The 18,160-nt window shown below is 44.0% G+C and overlaps 6 protein-coding genes across 6 annotated transcripts; 2 read left to right on the top strand and 4 right to left on the bottom strand.

The window, feature by feature from the left end:
• Positions 1 to 1,165: 1,165 nt before the first annotated feature.
• Bfra_005220 (putative translocation protein sec72 protein) lies at positions 1,166 to 1,771 on the top strand (the record flags this gene model as incomplete). Its single annotated transcript, XM_037335607.1, has 1 exon — positions 1,166 to 1,771. The coding sequence occupies one exon, from the start codon at positions 1,166 to 1,168 to the stop codon at positions 1,769 to 1,771; it is 606 nt and encodes a 201-aa protein (XP_037192702.1).
• Positions 1,772 to 2,334: 563 nt separating this feature from the next.
• On the bottom strand, positions 2,335 to 5,523 carry Bfra_005221 (uncharacterized protein; the record flags this gene model as incomplete). Its single annotated transcript, XM_037335608.1, has 1 exon — positions 2,335 to 5,523. One exon carries the CDS (start codon positions 5,521 to 5,523, stop codon positions 2,335 to 2,337), a length of 3,189 nt encoding a protein of 1,062 aa, XP_037192703.1.
• Positions 5,524 to 6,404: 881 nt separating this feature from the next.
• Bfra_005222 (putative general alpha-glucoside permease protein) lies at positions 6,405 to 8,426 on the bottom strand (the record flags this gene model as incomplete). The annotated part of the gene is made up of 4 exons (XM_037335609.1): positions 6,405 to 6,706; positions 6,776 to 7,642; positions 7,704 to 7,757; positions 7,805 to 8,426. The coding sequence occupies 4 exons, from the start codon at positions 8,424 to 8,426 to the stop codon at positions 6,405 to 6,407; spliced, it is 1,845 nt and encodes a 614-aa protein (XP_037192704.1).
• Positions 8,427 to 9,895: 1,469 nt separating this feature from the next.
• On the top strand, positions 9,896 to 12,108 carry Bfra_005223 (putative sodium hydrogen exchanger protein; the record flags this gene model as incomplete). Its single annotated transcript, XM_037335610.1, has 5 exons — positions 9,896 to 9,935; positions 9,999 to 10,028; positions 10,095 to 10,241; positions 10,291 to 10,953; positions 11,006 to 12,108. The coding sequence occupies 5 exons, from the start codon at positions 9,896 to 9,898 to the stop codon at positions 12,106 to 12,108; spliced, it is 1,983 nt and encodes a 660-aa protein (XP_037192705.1).
• Positions 12,109 to 13,839: 1,731 nt separating this feature from the next.
• Positions 13,840 to 15,387, bottom strand: Bfra_005224 (putative glucose galactose transporter protein; the record flags this gene model as incomplete). The annotated part of the gene is made up of 2 exons (XM_037335611.1): positions 13,840 to 14,245; positions 14,297 to 15,387. The coding sequence occupies 2 exons, from the start codon at positions 15,385 to 15,387 to the stop codon at positions 13,840 to 13,842; spliced, it is 1,497 nt and encodes a 498-aa protein (XP_037192706.1).
• Positions 15,388 to 16,916: 1,529 nt separating this feature from the next.
• Positions 16,917 to 17,675, bottom strand: Bfra_005225 (uncharacterized protein; the record flags this gene model as incomplete). Its single annotated transcript, XM_037335612.1, has 1 exon — positions 16,917 to 17,675. One exon carries the CDS (start codon positions 17,673 to 17,675, stop codon positions 16,917 to 16,919), a length of 759 nt encoding a protein of 252 aa, XP_037192707.1.
• Positions 17,676 to 18,160: the final 485 nt, after the last annotated feature.

Raw genomic sequence — 18,160 nt, forward strand, 5'->3', positions numbered from 1 at the left:
AGGAACTTGTGTCAAGTATGACCGGCACGAATAATCCATAGCCAAAGACAAGAAAAGCAGCAGTTGGATTAGCACGTACGACTGAAATTTAGCATTGAAGTGGCCTACACATACTCGAAATTGTTGGGGAAATAGTGATGTATAGTCGTTGCCCTGAGGAATTTGTTTTCATGATTTGTTAATGGAGTTTATTGCGTTGTTTGATTTTGAATTTTGATGGAGACCTTGGTGAGGGCATACCTTCCTGAAACATTATCTTGGATCTGGAATATATATATCCATGTTGCCTGCCATATACACCGCTTGACTCGGGATTGGGGTTGTTTAAAAATTTTGGCCTATATATATGAAGAATCGGTTGTCGATGGCGTTTCCGGTGCATTTATTGGAACTTGTCGGTTTATATCAACGAAACATTGGTTGTCGACGAGCTCTTTTGGGGGAATAGGTCAAAAAATGGGAATCTATAGATGGATGAATGGGAGTACAGTTGTATTCACGCATGTTATATAGAATGGAAAATTGGCAAAAAATGGAATCTCACCAATGAATCTCGTGAGGTCAACCCAAATGTAAGTAATTGTTGATTTCTAATTGTTGCTCACGTCGATATCAGAGCATCTGTGAAAGTGTTGCAATCTTATGTGTCTGAAAATGGAAGGCGCAACTTGAATCGTTTGAATAGTTGTATTCACTTCAGAGATTGGAAATAAAAATCTTGTTTAGTTGGCAGGTCATCATAGTGCGTTTCGGTACCCATGCTTTACCGAAATCGAGTGCGGAACTTCAGCAATTCACCTTGTCTAGTGGGCAAAAATCCAATCAAATATAGAAGTTTTGTGTGAAATGTTACGATTGAAATTGCGACTCTGATAATACTATTTCTATATCATATCTTCCATTTTCGTTCCTATTGTTGTCTTCACAGTCACCTGAGGGAAGAGGCCTTAGTTCGAGGCGACGTCAAAGAACTCTCAAATATTACATAAGCAGATAAGATAAGCAAGCGAGGCTGAGGAACCTCATGGAAAGGACAGCTTTTGGACTTGGGTATTTATTTTAAGGACACACATACAACCCATCATAATTGCGACAAGCAAACTCCTGTCGACAACTTCTCAAATCAAGAATCTTGACTATCAATCAGACTATCGCAGTCAACAAAATGGAGGAAACTGAGACTTTTACCCTTTTACCATTACATATTGATTATCAATCGAAAGCCCTATCCACCTCCTCCAATTCCAAAGCCCTCAACGAAGAATTAGAAGAAATCAATACACTCTGTCGCACTCTCCTCGCGATAGAATCGCCAATCCCTCCTCCACCTGTCCCAGTAAACCCAAAACGCTCCGCCGGAATCACCAAATTGCGAGAAGCAGGCAATGGCGAGTTTCGAAAAGGTAGACATGGAGAAGCTATAAAAATGTATACTCTGGGTTTGGAAATGGCTTTAAAACGACCACTTTGGGAGCCATGTGGCTTGGTTAGAGATGAGGTGTCAGGATTGTATGCGAATAGAGCGCAGGCGCATATGGCGTTACAGAATTGGGTTGAGGGGGCTTTGGATGCGGAAAGTAGTGTGGAGGCTAAGAGGGGCGGGAATGCGAAGGCTTGGTGGAGGAGAGGAAAGTGTCTGATGGAGATGGGTAGGTTGGATGAAGCAAAGGAGTGGCTTGGACGGGGATTGGAAATGGAGAATAATGAAGGGGATCTGGTGGCTTTGTTGAGGGAGATTGAGGCGAAGGAAAAGAAGACGTTACATGTTTAATTCGATGGGCATGTGGATGGAAATGGTATGGGGATATGTATGGCATAGAGATATGGAGTCGAGGCGTTTTTCTGCTGGGTTTAGGGACTCATTTACATGTAGCATGTATATGAATTAAAGATCGGTTTGGCTTGGCTGGGAGTCCAGTGTGCAATACTCGCAGAGATTTATGCCATATGCTTCAAAAAGTTTGAGAGTGAAGAACGGCATTGAAATATCACTCTATCTGGTCATTAATATCTTGAACAAATTTAATTTTGAATCGTTACACTTACATGCAAATAAGTCACTCTTGCTTCATATCTAGAAGATGTGCTTGAGCAAGTCTGGATTGTATCAAACTTGTAGTGACATTCTATATCCTTATTGATCTATATGTACTTCCGATCCAACAAATCCCAATCATCACTTCTTTTTCAAATCGCCACTCAAACGTTCTCTCCAACCTGCTAAACATCAAGCATGTCCAGACTCCCGTAAACACGTTCTACACTGCCCCTGAGATCCATCTCACTCTTCAATCCAAAAGCACGAGTAGCCTCCCAATTCTCAGCCCCATCTCCCTACCTCTGTCTCGAGCTCATAAGACTCTCCAACGAAGCCCCTCCATCAAACGCTTGAAACATCCGATCTCGTTCCTCGAGAACCAACTCCCATTCTAACATGTACTCCACAAGCACACGTTCAACACTCGATTCATCCATCAAGAGTGCCTGGTGCTCCCGTGTACTGAGTATCCCACACTGGCCTGCAAGTGCTATTTCTTCTAGCTTCAGTCTATGGAATACATCCTTGCGTTGAGCATTATTTGACTCGTCATACGGTGGCTTGAGATCGATAGTATCTAGCTTGGCGATTCCTCTCGCAATGTTTTTTGCCAGGTGAAGAATACGTGCTGTAGAATATCGTTCATTTTTTAAGGCAGCCAACATATCCCATTCCTCATCAAGAAAGCTGATATCCGATGCAAAATATTCGCGAAGTGTCGCCGGCGTTACATCACCAAAAGCGTTTGCCGCATCGATGGTTTCAGCAGACGGAAATGGATAATAACTCGTTCTCGTAACAAGATACTTAATACACTCTCGCTTACACCTCGCACTCATTTTCCAATCTCCAACCCCCCGATTCAGCCCCTGAATCACCACATGCATGAGAACATCCATCGGACACAACCCCAGCGCCTCATGATACTCATCAATCGGCGACTCCGACAAGTAATCTTTCCACAACAATACATAATGCCACGCCTCTCTCGCACCCAACCCATCTCCTCTCACCAATCTCAACATCTCCCGAAATCCATACGATGTATTCGCAGAATACGCAGCCAGGATCTCCTCATCAGATCGGGTGGTACCACTTACATCTTCGATGGAATGCGAACTGGAAGTAGAGGGGATTAATGTGTATCTTCCCAGGCGAGAACCCCATTCTTCCGGAACACGGGAATCAATTCTCGTAGCTGCATTTTCGAGGTATAGCTGCCATTTGCCTAGATGATCGAACACTGTGATAGCAGGCTTCTGAAGCATTTCCATTCGCTGAGCATTCGCAGCATCTAATTCTCTCTGCGCTCGGGGCAAGAGAGTGCGTTGACGAGCAGGAATCGTATTTCGCGCAGCCACAGGAGAAAGCGCAGCGAGTTGTCGCTCCAAGCGCAGATCCTCATAGCTGGTACTTTGTCGCAAGCGCGGTGCACGTGTAAGGGTATTTGTATTTTCTAGATCGTATGGCGATATATCTCTGCTTTCTATCGGGAGCCCAGCGCGGATTCTCGTTTCAGCTAGTCGTAGCTCGGCTCTACGTCTGGCGAGTTGAATCCGCGTGGTGATGTTTGAGAGGTCGTTTTGGTATCCGGCTAGGATTCCAGAAAAATCTGGGAGTTCGCTGTTATCGTGCGGCGAGATATTTCGTGGGATGTTACGATTTGTGTTGGACGACTCGGGATTTCGATGATTCCTTGAGATTTGATAGGCTGCGAGTTGTTCTGCCATTGATGGTTCAGCGTCTTCGTCGTTTTCAACATCGCTTTGTCGTGATATTGGTCTTGTTAAACCGATGTCAAGATCGATCCCTACCCCAGAGTCCTCCACTTCGGCATTGACTCCACCATTCGATGGGGTCTCAGGTCTCGTCAAATCAGTACCGAGAATTCGACTTCGCATCCCACCGATTTGTGACTCTAAATCAACAAGCAGATCCTGGACGGAAGGATGCGCATTCTGTGTTTCAAGTACGGATGTCACTTCTGGAGATAAAGAAGCTATTTCCCTTCGTTCTTGAAGCTCAAAAATATGTCTTTGGCGGACATTTCGCACCGAAATCTCCATCCGAAATAGGCTACGGTTAATTTCTGATCGATTCGGTACTGGTGAATCGGCCGTGTAGTATGTATTTGCGGACTCAAGGTTAGGTGCAGAACGGGAAGCAAGAGTTGGAGTCTCTGAGGGTAAAGCCGGGGCTCCGCTTCGAGCTCTTCTAGCTGGACTGGCTGCATTGATGCGCTCCTGAACTGATGAATCTGAGTTGTTCACAGGATTCAGAGATATCCGGCGTTGAGGAAACGAAATAGTACCGTCTTGATTAAATGTAAGAACTGGCAGTATTGAAGTGGCGTTCCCAGAATTTGGATCTCTGAGTTCCGTCACAGCGGCCTGAGATGTCGATGGATTGGCAGCTTCAATATAATCGCTTCTATCGACATCGCTCGCTGGTTCCCGCGCTTGATTCGTAAGCCTTTGAGTCACCAAACGCGTCAAAACATCACGTATTCTTTCACGCGAGTCGGGACTAGCTTGGCGAAGTCGATCGCTTTGAATCTGAATCTGAGCCTGGAGATCGCTCTCCGAATCAATACCTGTCGAGCCTCCATTCTCAGGCTCGACTACAGATGATGGGACAATTCTGCGAGCTTCAGGTGAGCTTTCCCGGTCTCTTCGATTTCTAGCCATATTATCCTGATCTCCTGTTAAAGTAATTTGCCAATCATCGCCTCTTACCCGGCTTCCGTATGGTGATGGTAAAGGCAATCCTGAACCCGGTCGCCATGTTGTTGGGCTTGGGCTCAGAGGTTCTAGGAGTGGGAGTCGCCAATGGGGACTGGTGGATTGTCCTGCAGAGTCTTGATATTGTCTTCGTTCAGGACCTGGTGATAGTGCTGGCATCGACCATGGTGTGAATGTGGATGAGGAACTAGAATCAGAGTCTTCGTCTGCGTCGTTCAAAGTTTGGTTCCGAGGTCCTGGCGCAACTGTTTGGGATGGAGCAAGTAATGGGTGAACGTACTCTCCAAATGAGCGTTGACGCGCAAGATGGTATGCGGATATATAGTCGAGGATAGTGGCTTGAGGGAGGGATATGATGTGATTTAGAGTTAGATTTGGTTCAAGGTTGGGGTTGAGATAGAGTGCTTCGAGAGGTTGCGTGGGTGCTGATGTTGAATCAGGTGTATATGATCTATTGTGTGGAATATTCGTGATAGTTGAAGCAGATGACGAAGCTACAGATCTCGGTGTTCTCGTGCGTCCCCTTTGCTCATCGTCGCCCTCATCCTCACTCTCATGATCTGAATTTTCATCAAGTTGATTCCTATCCATCGTCGCATCCACACTAGCCAGGCCCGCAGACTCTGAAACTGTGTCTTGTTCTTCCACATCGAAGGAGGTAGAAGGTTGGAGCATTGATGCGGACGGAAGATCAACATAATCCTGAGAATCGAGACCCTGCGGAATGGAATTTGGTGATGTCATTTTAAGTTATGAATAGATGTATATTGATTCGATGTGAAATTTTTAGTTTTGAGACTTTGATATAACTTGATAGTTGATACTTTTCCTGTGAACTTCAATGTCAAAGTATTAATGGGTGTTTTTTAATGAAGAAGAATAGCAGACCCAAGAGATCCTTTTAAGCAAAGCGATATTGTATTTGAGAAGATCTGGGTACGGTGATTAACACTAGGGTTATTCGAAATTCATATCTACACTCAGTTACGGACACAGGAGTGAATCAGCTGTACATTTCGAATTCCATGTTTGTTAGGCGGCGGTATTCACATCTTAGTATTTGGTTAGATTGGATGACTGATCCACTGTACATATGTATATATATATATTCTCTCTTGAAATGCTATATTGGCTCATTATCTCACGATCATATGTCGTCATATGATAGCAGCGTAGATATAGAAATTACTTTCCTTCTAGGGAATCTAGCTACAAGTTTTTCCTTTTCGGAGATAGATACCTTCATACATGGGAAAAACCAATAAAGTTGATTTCCGGCACAGCGCATTTGAGAAACTCCCAGAACTAAAAGCGCTGTAACGTAATTGCTAAACGATGAAACGCAATGAAATACTTTACAATAAAACTCAGTAGGTATAAAATACATACATCCCAAATGCTTGGTATATGGAATACAAAAAAAGGAACAACCCCATCCATCAGTTTCATTTAATCGTTTCCATTTCATAGAATCGCTTTAAATCCCACATCCACCGTCCCCTAAATCCGTATTGTTTCTAACTAGCAGAACACTTCAACTCCTAGAACCCGCCAGTGAGCTATTTTCTTAATTTGACACACAAAATCTCTCTCGCACCCACTCCGAAATTTCTCACTATCTCACTTTATCCACTACTCAAGATCAGCGGAGTCTCCGTACTTCTCCTACTAAATCCTGTTCTACTGCTTTCTCCTCTTTCCCTGTTCCTATTATCGTCTCCGGGAACTTCAATCTCATCTTTGATCCTACTAGTCAGATATGCAGCGAATAAAGTACTGATACCACCCGCAGCCATAACCACCGCAAAACTTCTGTCTCCCGGTATCCCACGGGGCTTTTGCATGAATTTAAAAATAATACTGCTGCCCAGCGTAGCGAGAATTTGGGGAGCTGCAACGGACATGTTGTGAATACCGAGGATGGTGCCTAAACACATTGTTAGCAACTGACAACAAGAAGAAATACGTATGGAATGACAACTGAAGAACAACTTACCAGCTTGATCTTCATCTAAATCATCCTCGCCAATTACCGATTGCTGGCGTGCTCTACGTACGGCATCACGCTTACTGACTTCAGCGCTGATAATAGCAAATGGTGCCCATAACGTCATAGCCCACGACACACCGACTAATGCTATTAAAACAGTGGCTGCTGTAATAGATCGTACGATGAGAGTTGAAAACATGCATGCCGCAAAAAGGAGATGGCTTATGAGCCATGCACGACGAAGGGTCAGGCCAGGAATCGCGAGATTATCCATAAATCGTGAGAAACGTGTTGTGTAACTCTTATGAGAGTATATCGATGCTGCTGACGAAGGCGCATCATAGGACGGAGTAATGAAGAATGGTAAGACGACATTAACAGTCAGCGATGTAATAGCGTACATCAAAAGAGCGAAAGTCCCAACACGAGTAGCTTGCTCGTAGAGCTTATCGATTTCTGCTGGAGTCATGTCCGGATTTTCTCTTAGATATGGCTGAACATAAATGTCACCGACATAGGAGCTCGAATAAAAGAGTTGAGGGAAAAAGCCAATCCAAGCAAAGAACTCAACTTCACAAACTTGGCGAGTTAGAGGAGGCAGGCGTCTGATAGAGGTGAAGACTTGTTTAAAGAATGGGATAAGTCCTGATTTTGCTTCAGGTGGAATTGGCTCGTTACTTGGATCACGTTCTTTGATGGTAACACTGCTTATGGTGACAGTGGTAGTAAGAGCCACACAAGCCATTAGAGAAAGTATCTTGAATTGGGTATTTCCAAAAAACCATAGATACTTTGGTAGGTCAATATAACCGGCGAGGTAAGCAACAATGTTACCAATACCTATAACGCGGCTAGCGAATGAGTTCGCAGTTTCTGAAGATGGGAGTTAGTTGTTTTTAGAAAATATCATGTGGGTATTCCTAGCAACAAATACCTTGTTGGTGACTAGGGGCACAATCAAGAATATAAGCTCTGATGGCAGCTTGCACTAAACATGGTCAGTAAGTTCTCTAGTATTAGTACATTGGCACAAACCTGTAGCTATAGCAAAATCTAATATGTAAACTAAGAGAACAGCGACAACGATGATTGAAACTTTGACGCCTTGAGATTCTTTATCCGCACCGAATAATCCTAGAAATCCACCAACTATCTCTCTTACCCAGGCTAGGAAAACTAACGACAGGACTGTAGCGACAGTACCTATGGCCATAAACGGTCGTCTTTTACCCCATGGTGATCGACATCTATCACTTAGTATACCAATATATGGTTGAACCAAAGCCCCTGACATCGGTCCTGCGATCCAAACCAAAGCCATTAATGACTTGCTCAGACCGAGTGATAAAAGATATGGAGTTCCATTGGATAATTCTACTCCCCAAGCCACTTGTAAACCGCCTATGCTAAGGGTCAAAAGTATCATGTACCATATCCCCTTTGTTTCCGAGAAAGTATCATGGTCAGGATCTAATATGTTGCTGCCGTTAATGAGACCTTCTTCCTCCTCTTCCGGTTCGGATGCGGACAAAAGCGGTGACTGTTCGTTTGCAGGTTTGTGGTCCTCCATTCGAGTATCTTGATCCATTTTCGATTCGGCACTCTGCATTTCATCATTTCCCTCCTCTCGAACATTACGTGTGTCACTTTCTGCCATATTCTTTGTTGTAGGAAATGAGTACGAGACCCAAGTCGAGGATTCCGTTCAAGAACTCTCAAAATCCCTTTTTGAGTTTGACCGCAAGTCCGCGGAATCGCTGGGATTGTCGTTTGCTTTTAGAATTTGTTTGGAGTTTGCGGTCTGTTATAGTATGAACCGACAAGGTTGTCAATGAAGATGCAAGGCGCAATGACAACAAGGGGTCTCAGACATGAGTTGGTTCCTATGGATTCTGGGCATCACGAGGCTGGAGTGGGCTGCTGTGCACGCGGATCAGCTTCGTCTGCTGGGATGGTCTGGTGGATCAGTGCGCAAAATCAAATAGGTATGAGGTGCATCGGAAAATTCGAGATCTGTACATGTGCGTGGTCAATACGATGTAGCACAACTTGACATGTTAGGATAATTGGAGATTGCGGAGATGAGTTGAACGAATTGTATTTTCTAGAACGAGGCTGCGAAACTCTACCATGAACGGTAGGAAGGTATGTAATGATTCCAGGTCCCTTGTCAACTGATGTGATGTGACGTGAAGGTTGATGATTAGGTGAGATGATTATGTAACTCGATCAGATATCTCAGCCTCACCACTCGAAGTAAGGCTGTAATGTGCGTAATCAACCAATCAAGAGAAGAGACGGGAAACTTTCGTAGAATTCGGAGCCTCTCAGACGTTATATGTACGATGTACAGAGGAAATGCGAGTGGATTCGTGGAGATGGACAAATCATACGAAGTATCAGGTAGACAGACGATGGGCCATAGCTCATGGCATACGCAATGAGAAACAAACGCGACATGGCAATTTTATATCAATTTCATATGTAACCGCCCCCACTATCTATGAGTGCGAGAGTGAGAGTGAGTGTGAGAGAGGAATACTACAAAGTGTATTTGCCCAGTACGAGGGGATCCGGAGTTGAACATGGTACAATGTGAAGATTGAACAGGAGCAAACATCAGACTCCTGGTATTTCAGTATAGAAAGATACAATGAATTGTGTCTTCCTTTGTGAACAGTACACTTGTTATATAAGTAATAAAACATTTTTATTTTATTCTGCACCATTCGCAAATTTGGATGCTTTGTCGTAAGTGAAGTGTAATAATAAAAATGACAACCTGGCCAGAGAGATACTGCGTGTTGTTAATAATAATGTAATATGTAATATCAGGTAGCTTGATCCAAGTAACACGGAACCGAATCTTTGATAATCTACCTACTACCTAGTACCTACCTTTCCCTACTCCACCAACTATCACCACCACGGAACCCACAAACTTCAGACTTATTACTTCGTGCGTCTAGAACACTCCTCTCCACTTTCAAACTAAGAGATATACATGCGTCGTTCTCTCACTATTCGCTGCTCGTCTCTGAGCGACTGTACAGTCTTTCGCAATTCTACCACATTACTTCGATAAAGTTCGCGATATCGCAACAGCTATCTAGATACTACTCCATCATGTCTGCGGCGATCGCCGGCTCGGTCTTTGAGCTTCTGAGTAAGTTTGCGATTCTGTCAATCGGGTCTGTTTGTGCGTCAGCTAATGAGTATGGTTTAATAGAAAGACAATCCGAGGAAGAAGATCCCGACGGTATGCCATAGTCTTTCCAACATCTGAAGGAATTCCCCCGAATGACAACTGATCCCATTTTCATAGCACCCGATTCATCACAGAAGGAAATATTCTCATCATGGGCTCTCTTCATCTTAATTATGCTACTCATTGTGGCCCTCTTCACAAGTTATTTGCTTCAAATCAAGAAGGTTGAAGCTGTTCATGAAACGTCCATTTCGATCTTTGCTGGTAAGTTATGTGGATCGGGCTGTTCATAGGATATGTATTAACTAGTTAGGTATGACCATTGGCTTAATACTTCGAGTCAGCGCTGGAAATTCTATACAAAGTCTTGTGAGCTTCGATGATCAGATATTCTTCAATCTTCTTCTGCCGCCGATTATTCTGGCTTCCGGGTACGAATTACACCAAGCGAATTTCTTTCGCAACATTGGAACTATTCTTACATTTGCGTTCGCCGGGACTTTTATATCGGCAATTGTGCTAGGACTGGTATTATGGCTGTACACGAGAATTCCCCTCGACGGGGTCAGTATGACATTCGTTGATGCTATATCTGTTGGAGCAACACTTTCTGCCACCGATCCTGTTACAATTCTAGCGATTTTCAACACCTATAAAGTCGACCCGAAGCTTTATACAGTAATTTTCGGAGAATCGATCTTGAACGATGCTATCGCAATTGTCTTGTTCGAGACAGCGCAAAGATATAAAGAAGGCGGTAATGCAGGAACTTTGGGTCTCCTCAGTTTATTCGAAGGTATAGGCATTTTCTTGGCAGTGTTCTTCGGAAGCTTGATTATTGGAATCATCATAGGAATTGCTACAGCCTTGGGATTGAAGTACACATACGTCAGGAGATTTCCGAAGATTGAAAGCTGTCTGATTGTGTTGATTGCGTATGCCAGCTACTTCTTCTCTAATGGTCTTCATATGTCTGGTTTGTATTCCAACAACTCCCTCATCCGAAGTACGATACTGATATGAAGTAGGAATCGTCACACTCCTATTCTGTGGAATCACTTTGAAGCATTATGCATATTATAACATGTCTCGTCGCACGCAACTTACTACCAAATACTTGTTCCAAGTACTTGCGCAATTATCGGAGAATTTCATCTTCATCTATCTCGGATTATCTTTGTTCACTGAGAAGAACTTACAGTTTAAACCGCTCTTTATTATAGTTACCGTCATTGGTATCTGTGTAGCACGATATGCCGCTGTATTTCCTCTCTCGAGACTCATTAATTGGTTCCTCAGATATCGCGCAAAGAAAAGAGGGCAGGAGGTTGCAGATGAATTACCCTACAATTATCAAGCAATGCTGTTTTGGGCTGGATTGCGCGGGGCTGTAGGTGTCGCCTTGGCAGCCGGAATGACTGGCGAGAATTCATGGGCGTTAAAGGCAACTGTACTTGTGGTTGTAGTGCTTACTGTCATTATTTTTGGTGGTACAACAGCACGTATGTTGGAAATTCTTGGCATTCGTACTGGAGTGGTCGAGGAAATCGATAGTGATGATGAATTCGATATTGAAGCTATTTCGGGCGGAAATTATTACAAACATTCCGGATCGGGAATTGGAAACGATCCACGACGAAGCAATGGAGCGATGCAGCTGGATGGTCTTGCTAGGCCAGGACATCGTAGAGAAGCAGAGCGTGGAAGCTATGCAAGTGGCAATGCTAGTCCAAATGCTAGACCAGCAAGCATGAATCGGAAGGGTTCTAATGCAAATGGGAGAAAGGAGAACGAGAGTGAACAGGATCTTCTTGGCAGGACCGGCAGCACGAGCGATGAAGGCTTTGATAGCGATTCATCCGATCTTCCACCACCGGCCAATCGACCACCGAAGAGGAGACCATCGCCACCTCAGGATAGCGGTGATATGGGAGCACCTTACCCAACTTCAGGCAGTACAAGTCGTCCTGAAGCACCGCATATTACTGCATCAGGTGCAATCAGTCAATTGTTGCATGGAACGGCCGAAGATCATGCAGCATGGTTCAAACAGTTAGACGAAGGATTCATCAAACCAAAGTTACTTCTTGATGGCGGTAAAGGTCCTCATGGTGGGCCAAGCGGAAGCTGAATCCGGTCTCATTACGGTGAACAAAAATTTATTCAAAAGGCAGGATAGGGCAAGAATGGCGTTCTTTGGTGTACAAGAGGAGTTGGAATTTTGGCAGTCAGCGATTGCGTATGCATGTATGAGAATTAGATAGAATTTCCGTCCGATACTTCTCATGATATAATCAGGGAAGAAATAGAATAGTATTTGTATCGCATTGAGTTTTTTATTTGCGCGTTTTTACATGCAAACTATGGAGACCGTGGTTAGATTTTGATGCCAAATCTTGATGCCAAGAGTTTGGTTTGTCTTGACATAGGTATGGTTTGTAGTCCAGCGTCATTGCATCAAACGACAGAGACGGATTTGATGATATTTGCGTTTAGTTATACTGATGTTCCAGTCAATAGCCAGCAATCCCTCAATTCTACTTCATATGTCTATATTACACAGTCCAACTTCTTATTTGAGCAGTAATGCAGAGGGTTTCCCGGAGAAGTAGTGGAGTTTCGTGGCCTGTATCGAGCGCTATAATGATTTATGCCATGCTTATAAGGATGTAGATCAAGCTTTCTTCTGCGCTTCTTGGAAGTTGTGGCTCGCTGATAAGTTCTGGAGATTACTAGGGAGTTTTGTTCTGTTTGTATTCCACTCTTTAGCGAGATGATGGAAAGGATTCGCTTGGTTTTGTATGAGATTCATGCTGAACTAATGGAATGCAATATTGTTTTCACAATGATAATCACTTTTAAAATTCATAGGAAACGAAAGACGACAAAATGAGATGGTTTGTAGTATTTGGCGAGATAAGTGAGATGGGATAGGATGACGGATTATTTTTTGCCGGCAAGATCGGAGCCGTCGTGGAGAAAAATTGCACATGCCGATACCATTATTTGGTAGGGAGCCCCGTTGAATCTTAAAGTGTGAGAGAAAACATCGTGTCTCTATATCTGCGAGGATCCTGCAGATTAAAAATTGGAGTTTGCTTTTTAAAATATCTCAAAACTTGGAGCGATTAAATTCGTAGGAGAACGAAAGTAAGACATATACTGAAGGGAGAGCAAGCGAATTCTGCCCTGGTTGTTGAGAGTCATTGTAGCTTACATTTTGCTCATAGTGAGCGATTGTCGTTCGAGAAAGTTGCTAGTGAGAATGACTGTTGACAATAGCAGTATGATGTAGGTGTGGCGTATTCGCTTGGGTAATACACTACCGAGATTAGTAATCCTGCAAGTCTGCATAGTGCACTCCGAGGGGAGGTGGATAAATTGAGGAAGCGAAGCAGAGGGGTAATAGCGAGGTACTTACATAGGTGGCTTGGTAAGAAGATTGAGTGGTGATATTGATATGAGGGAGAAGAAATAGGATGCTCTTGTTTTATACTTTTAGAATCTAGCTTGCCATATGGTATATACGTTATTACTAGTTGATTGGATAGGTAGTCAGACGGGGTGATTTAATGATATCTTCTTCGATTTCTTTTGCGTACTCATTCATGTGAAGACAAGCGCGTCTTTACCCGATAAGTATATAAGAGTTTGATCACATTCAAAGGATAGAGGTTCGTTTTTTTGTCTTAACTTTTTGATTTATTACTGCCCGAGTTCTCACTAGAATCGAAACTAGTGTACAAAAGTAAATTTCTCTAATTGTGACTAATAATACTCAAGCCGTCTAAACTTTCTATCCTCTATTCCTAGTACCATCCAGTGATGCTTCTAAAATTCCATTATTCATTTCTCATTCCATTTACAAAGCATTATGTCTCCTCCTGCTCTCAGAATCCTCAACTTCCAAATGATGAGCGTCGGCACCAGTTGTACCCTTCTCCTCCCAAACCATACTGTCTTCTCTCTTCTCAGCCGATAAATCTGCTCCTTCATATCCGATCTTGGTGGCACTGAATCCATCAAGTTCCTTTGCGCATACAGTGTTGAGGTAGATTGGGAATGCGAAAGCGACGAAGAAACCGATCAATGGAACGGTCATGGCAATATGATAGCCCTTCTTATCGGCAAGAAGACCAGTGAGAGCGGGGAAGAGAGCACCACCTGAGACGGCGGCGACAATCCAAGAAGAACCTCTCTTAGTGTGGCGACCAAGACCGCGAATCGCGAGGGTGAAAATTGTGGGGAAGATGCAAGATTCGAAGAAACTGATTAAATTAGTCGCTGAATTTATAAGGGGAGAAAACGAGGGAACTTACAGAACAATAGATAACATAGCAACACCAGCCTCACCCTTCACACCAATAGCAATCGAAATGAAAACCATAATGGCAGTCATGAATATCATGAGCACATAACGGGGCTTGACAATCATCATCATACCAGCGGCGGCAAATCTACCAATTGCAAAAAGACCTTGAGCAATAGCAAATCTATCGGTAGCAACTGCGGAAGAAAGTGAAGCGCTCTCCTCAGCATACTTGATAAAGTTGGCTGCAACACCCACTTGAGCACCGACATAACAGAATTGAGCTGCAACACCGAAGAAGAGCTTGTATTGTCTGCGCATGGGTTTCTCTTCGAATCCAGTAAGACCGGCGGATTGTTCGCTTTGGAGTGCCATATCTGCATCTGTGATTTCTGGAAGTTTGCTGAAGAAGAATACAACAGCGAGAAGGAAGACGAAAGCAGCGATACCGAGATAGGTCCATTGAACTTTTGACAAATCTTCACCTTCACCTTCTTTGAAGAAGACTCTGGAAGCCAAGAGAGGGGCGACAACTGAACCGACAGCCTGGAACGCTTGAGAGAGTTCAAGACGGAATTCCGAAAGACGAGGAGGTCCGCAAGTAGCGATGAATGGATTGGCAGAGGTCTCAAGAGTACTGAGTCCAGAACCGACAATGAACAAACTTCCACAGAAACCGGGGAAGGATCTGTAGACTGCGGAGGGCCAGAACATCAACGCTCCTACACCGTAAATGCAGAGACCGACAATGAATGTCCATCTGTACCCGAATCTTCGTACAATCCATCCGGAGTATGTTAGAGGACCGATGAAGTAAGCACCGAAGTATGCTCCTTGCAAGCCTCCGGCCTTGGCAGCAGTAATGTTGAGTGCGGTCTGGAACTTTGCATTCAGGACATCGAGGAGTCCGTAGGCGAAACCCCAGAGGAAGAATAGAATTGTGACAAGGGTGATGGGGTAGATAGATTGTCTGACAGTTAAGGCTGCGGCGCCAGTCAAGCCAGTATTACCAACCGATCGGTTGCCCATTACTTCGGCATTGGAAGGGCGACGCTGTTCTAAGACGTCTTGAACTTCGGGTTCTGTTTTCTTTCCGAACATGATGACGTCACGAGTTGGGTTGAGGATTGCGTGGGAGAATTGATAAAAGTGATGGTATATGAATTTGGATGTGGAAAGAAAGATTGAATAATGAAAGAGAAGAGAGCAAGAAGTATCAGTCAGATGAGACTTGTCGAACTGTCTGGTCTTCGAAAAAAGAGGATATTCTCTTTCCTATTTATCACCATTTTAAGATGTCCCCAATGCCCACAATATCCCCAACATTGAAATTTTCGGTGAAATGCTCCTTGGCCCTTCTAGTCACACACAACCCGCACTTCTTGCCTGCGCTAGCTGATTAAGAGTTTCCAGGAAGTATCCTTACATAGATGGCGTGTGCTATTATACCTGACTACACCAATTTCAGTTACAAATCCAAGACATTTCCTATCCTCACGCAAAATGAATACATGAAAGGGGGTTTCCCCGGTACCTATTGTTGTGATTGGGTCGCTAACCTAAAAGTGGGTAGTATATGTCTCTAGAATCTAGAGGGACTCGCCGCACCGCAAACACCAAGGGATCAGCGTCAATACACCCCCATGTCTGGAGTAACTACCATAAGTCCCTCGAGCACCCTTGTAGTAGGAAAATTATATCCATATTTGAGGCTGTGCTATTGGCCAAGTCTTGCATTTCAGCGAATTTCCCCCGCACCCCGTGGTGCCCCGCGTCACTTTAGCCGCTTGGCGCAAAGTCTGTTTCCACTTTTTTCACCATCATCACCATGAACATGGCATTTAAATTTCAAATGAACGAATTTCAGAAAGTTTGAGTAGATCGAGAATCTGCGCATCGGGTTGGCCTCTACCGCTTCGTGCGATTTAATTGGCCTCCACGTTCCCCACGGCGATACCGGTGCCACGCATGAGGCTCTCTGTCAAAGAATACCTTGGCCCGGACTCGCCAGGGCCAAGAGCTTTACTTACTTGCTTGGCTGGAGATAGTTTAAAAATTTCGGCGAAATTATGGATTCGTTGCTTCCCCAAACATCATTAGGCTTGTTAGGAGAGAATTGGCATGCATCAATTGAGGGATAGCAAATGATCTCGAACAATTACCTTTCGATAGATATCAACAACACGGTACGCATTGACGCTTTGTTCTTGAGAAGAAAGTTAGAGTTTCCAAATCACCATTCTAATCGGTTATCTCACGAGCTAGAACACACTAAGAAGAATGTCATGTGAGAAGGCCAAGTAATTGCCCAGAAGTGGTGGTAGATATTGATTTTCCTTCTAGCCTCTGACCAAGCGATGAGGTCAATATTGCCCAGAGATATGGCCACCACAATCTCATATCTAGAGTCAACAGATTCTTGTTTGTCAGTCAGTTGACATACTACATGACAAGAAGGCGACAAAGCTTTCATTTTCGTTCGAGAACATACAAAAACTTTCCTCAAGCTCCAGTGCCATGCTACTCATTACCCAATGATTTGATACAGTTTTCGTCTCAAATGGCTTTCTTCTAGCTCGATGTCCAAGTCCATGTCCCTCAAGCCCCAGCAAGTTCCCCAGATTACCTCCTCATTTTGACCAAAGCTTCGCGACAAACCCTCCGAGACCTTTCTTTCCATCTCTCCTAACAAAATCGCGATATTTTTCCAGTTCGAGCTCGTATTCGTCTTTCATGTCTTGGTATGCGCTTTCTCCATCCTCATCGGTTCTGAAATATCTTTCAAACTCCTCTCCAGACCATCTTCTCAGCTTGTCCTTCATCTTCAGGCTCTGGCGCGCAAAGACCGTGTGTTGAAACTTATCCTTCTCATAATACGGCTGCTCATAAAAGAAAGCCATAGTACGACGCCAACTAAGTATGTCGAGAAAGCGAGTGCAGTGCTTGCTGGCTAGGACGAAATCGGGATGAAACCCAGCGTACATGCGTTTATAAACTTCCACGTCCGTCCGCTTATACTTCCCAGCAATATCTTGGTATAAAAGCGCGTCTGCGATGGCGTTGCCAATATTGAGTAGTTCCTCCCCAGACCCTGCGATCCTGATCTGTAGCGTTGAATCCATCTTCATCTTTTCCGTCGACACTTTGTGAGTTCGTATCTGGGCGCCAATTTTGAGGAGTGGTTTCATGAGGTTTGCCTCTTTCGTCAGGGTTTCGACTTGGGCTTCTAACTCGCGGACTTTGCTTTCGGTTTCGCGCAACTTTTGGTCTTTGTCGCGCAACTTTTGTTTGTGGATAATGTGGAAGATTCTATCCGATGCGACGAGTCGATCTGTCACTGTGCTGCAACCTATACAAGGTCCAATAGGTAACTGACCAGGAGGATTCATACTGAGGATAGATGAAGGCGGACGTGTCGTTGCTTGGATCAAATTTGCTGAAGATGTATGTCAGAGACTTGATGCAGCAAAACGGCAGATGTGACGCGACTTGGGTATCGTGAAGTTGGAGGAACTCACGTATTGAATTTGACGCGCCTCCAAAAAAAAAGTGAATTGATAACGTGGGAAGGGTGAAGAGTCTATTGAGATGATTGGGCCAAAAGTGAATTTGAGTGAATTGATCAAATTATCTCTAGCTGAGCTGTTTTCTTTGTAAGTAAACTTGAGATTGTAGTCCGGACAGCAATATCGGATAATGTAGTTTCCAATGTAGAAGCTATCCAGAAACATTCTGATGACTTCGAAGAGTATCAGACGCGAATACACTCAAGCCGCCATAATATTACTTTCATACTCGATGTTGTAATCCTGCTATGTTTATATTCTGCAATACTTGCAATATTGAGGGCTAAGAGGTTTGAGAGGAACACACA

Source organism: Botrytis fragariae (genome assembly GCF_013461495.1).
Source record: "Botrytis fragariae strain BVB16 chromosome Unknown tig00000054, whole genome shotgun sequence".
Taxonomy (NCBI): domain Eukaryota; kingdom Fungi; phylum Ascomycota; class Leotiomycetes; order Helotiales; family Sclerotiniaceae; genus Botrytis; species Botrytis fragariae.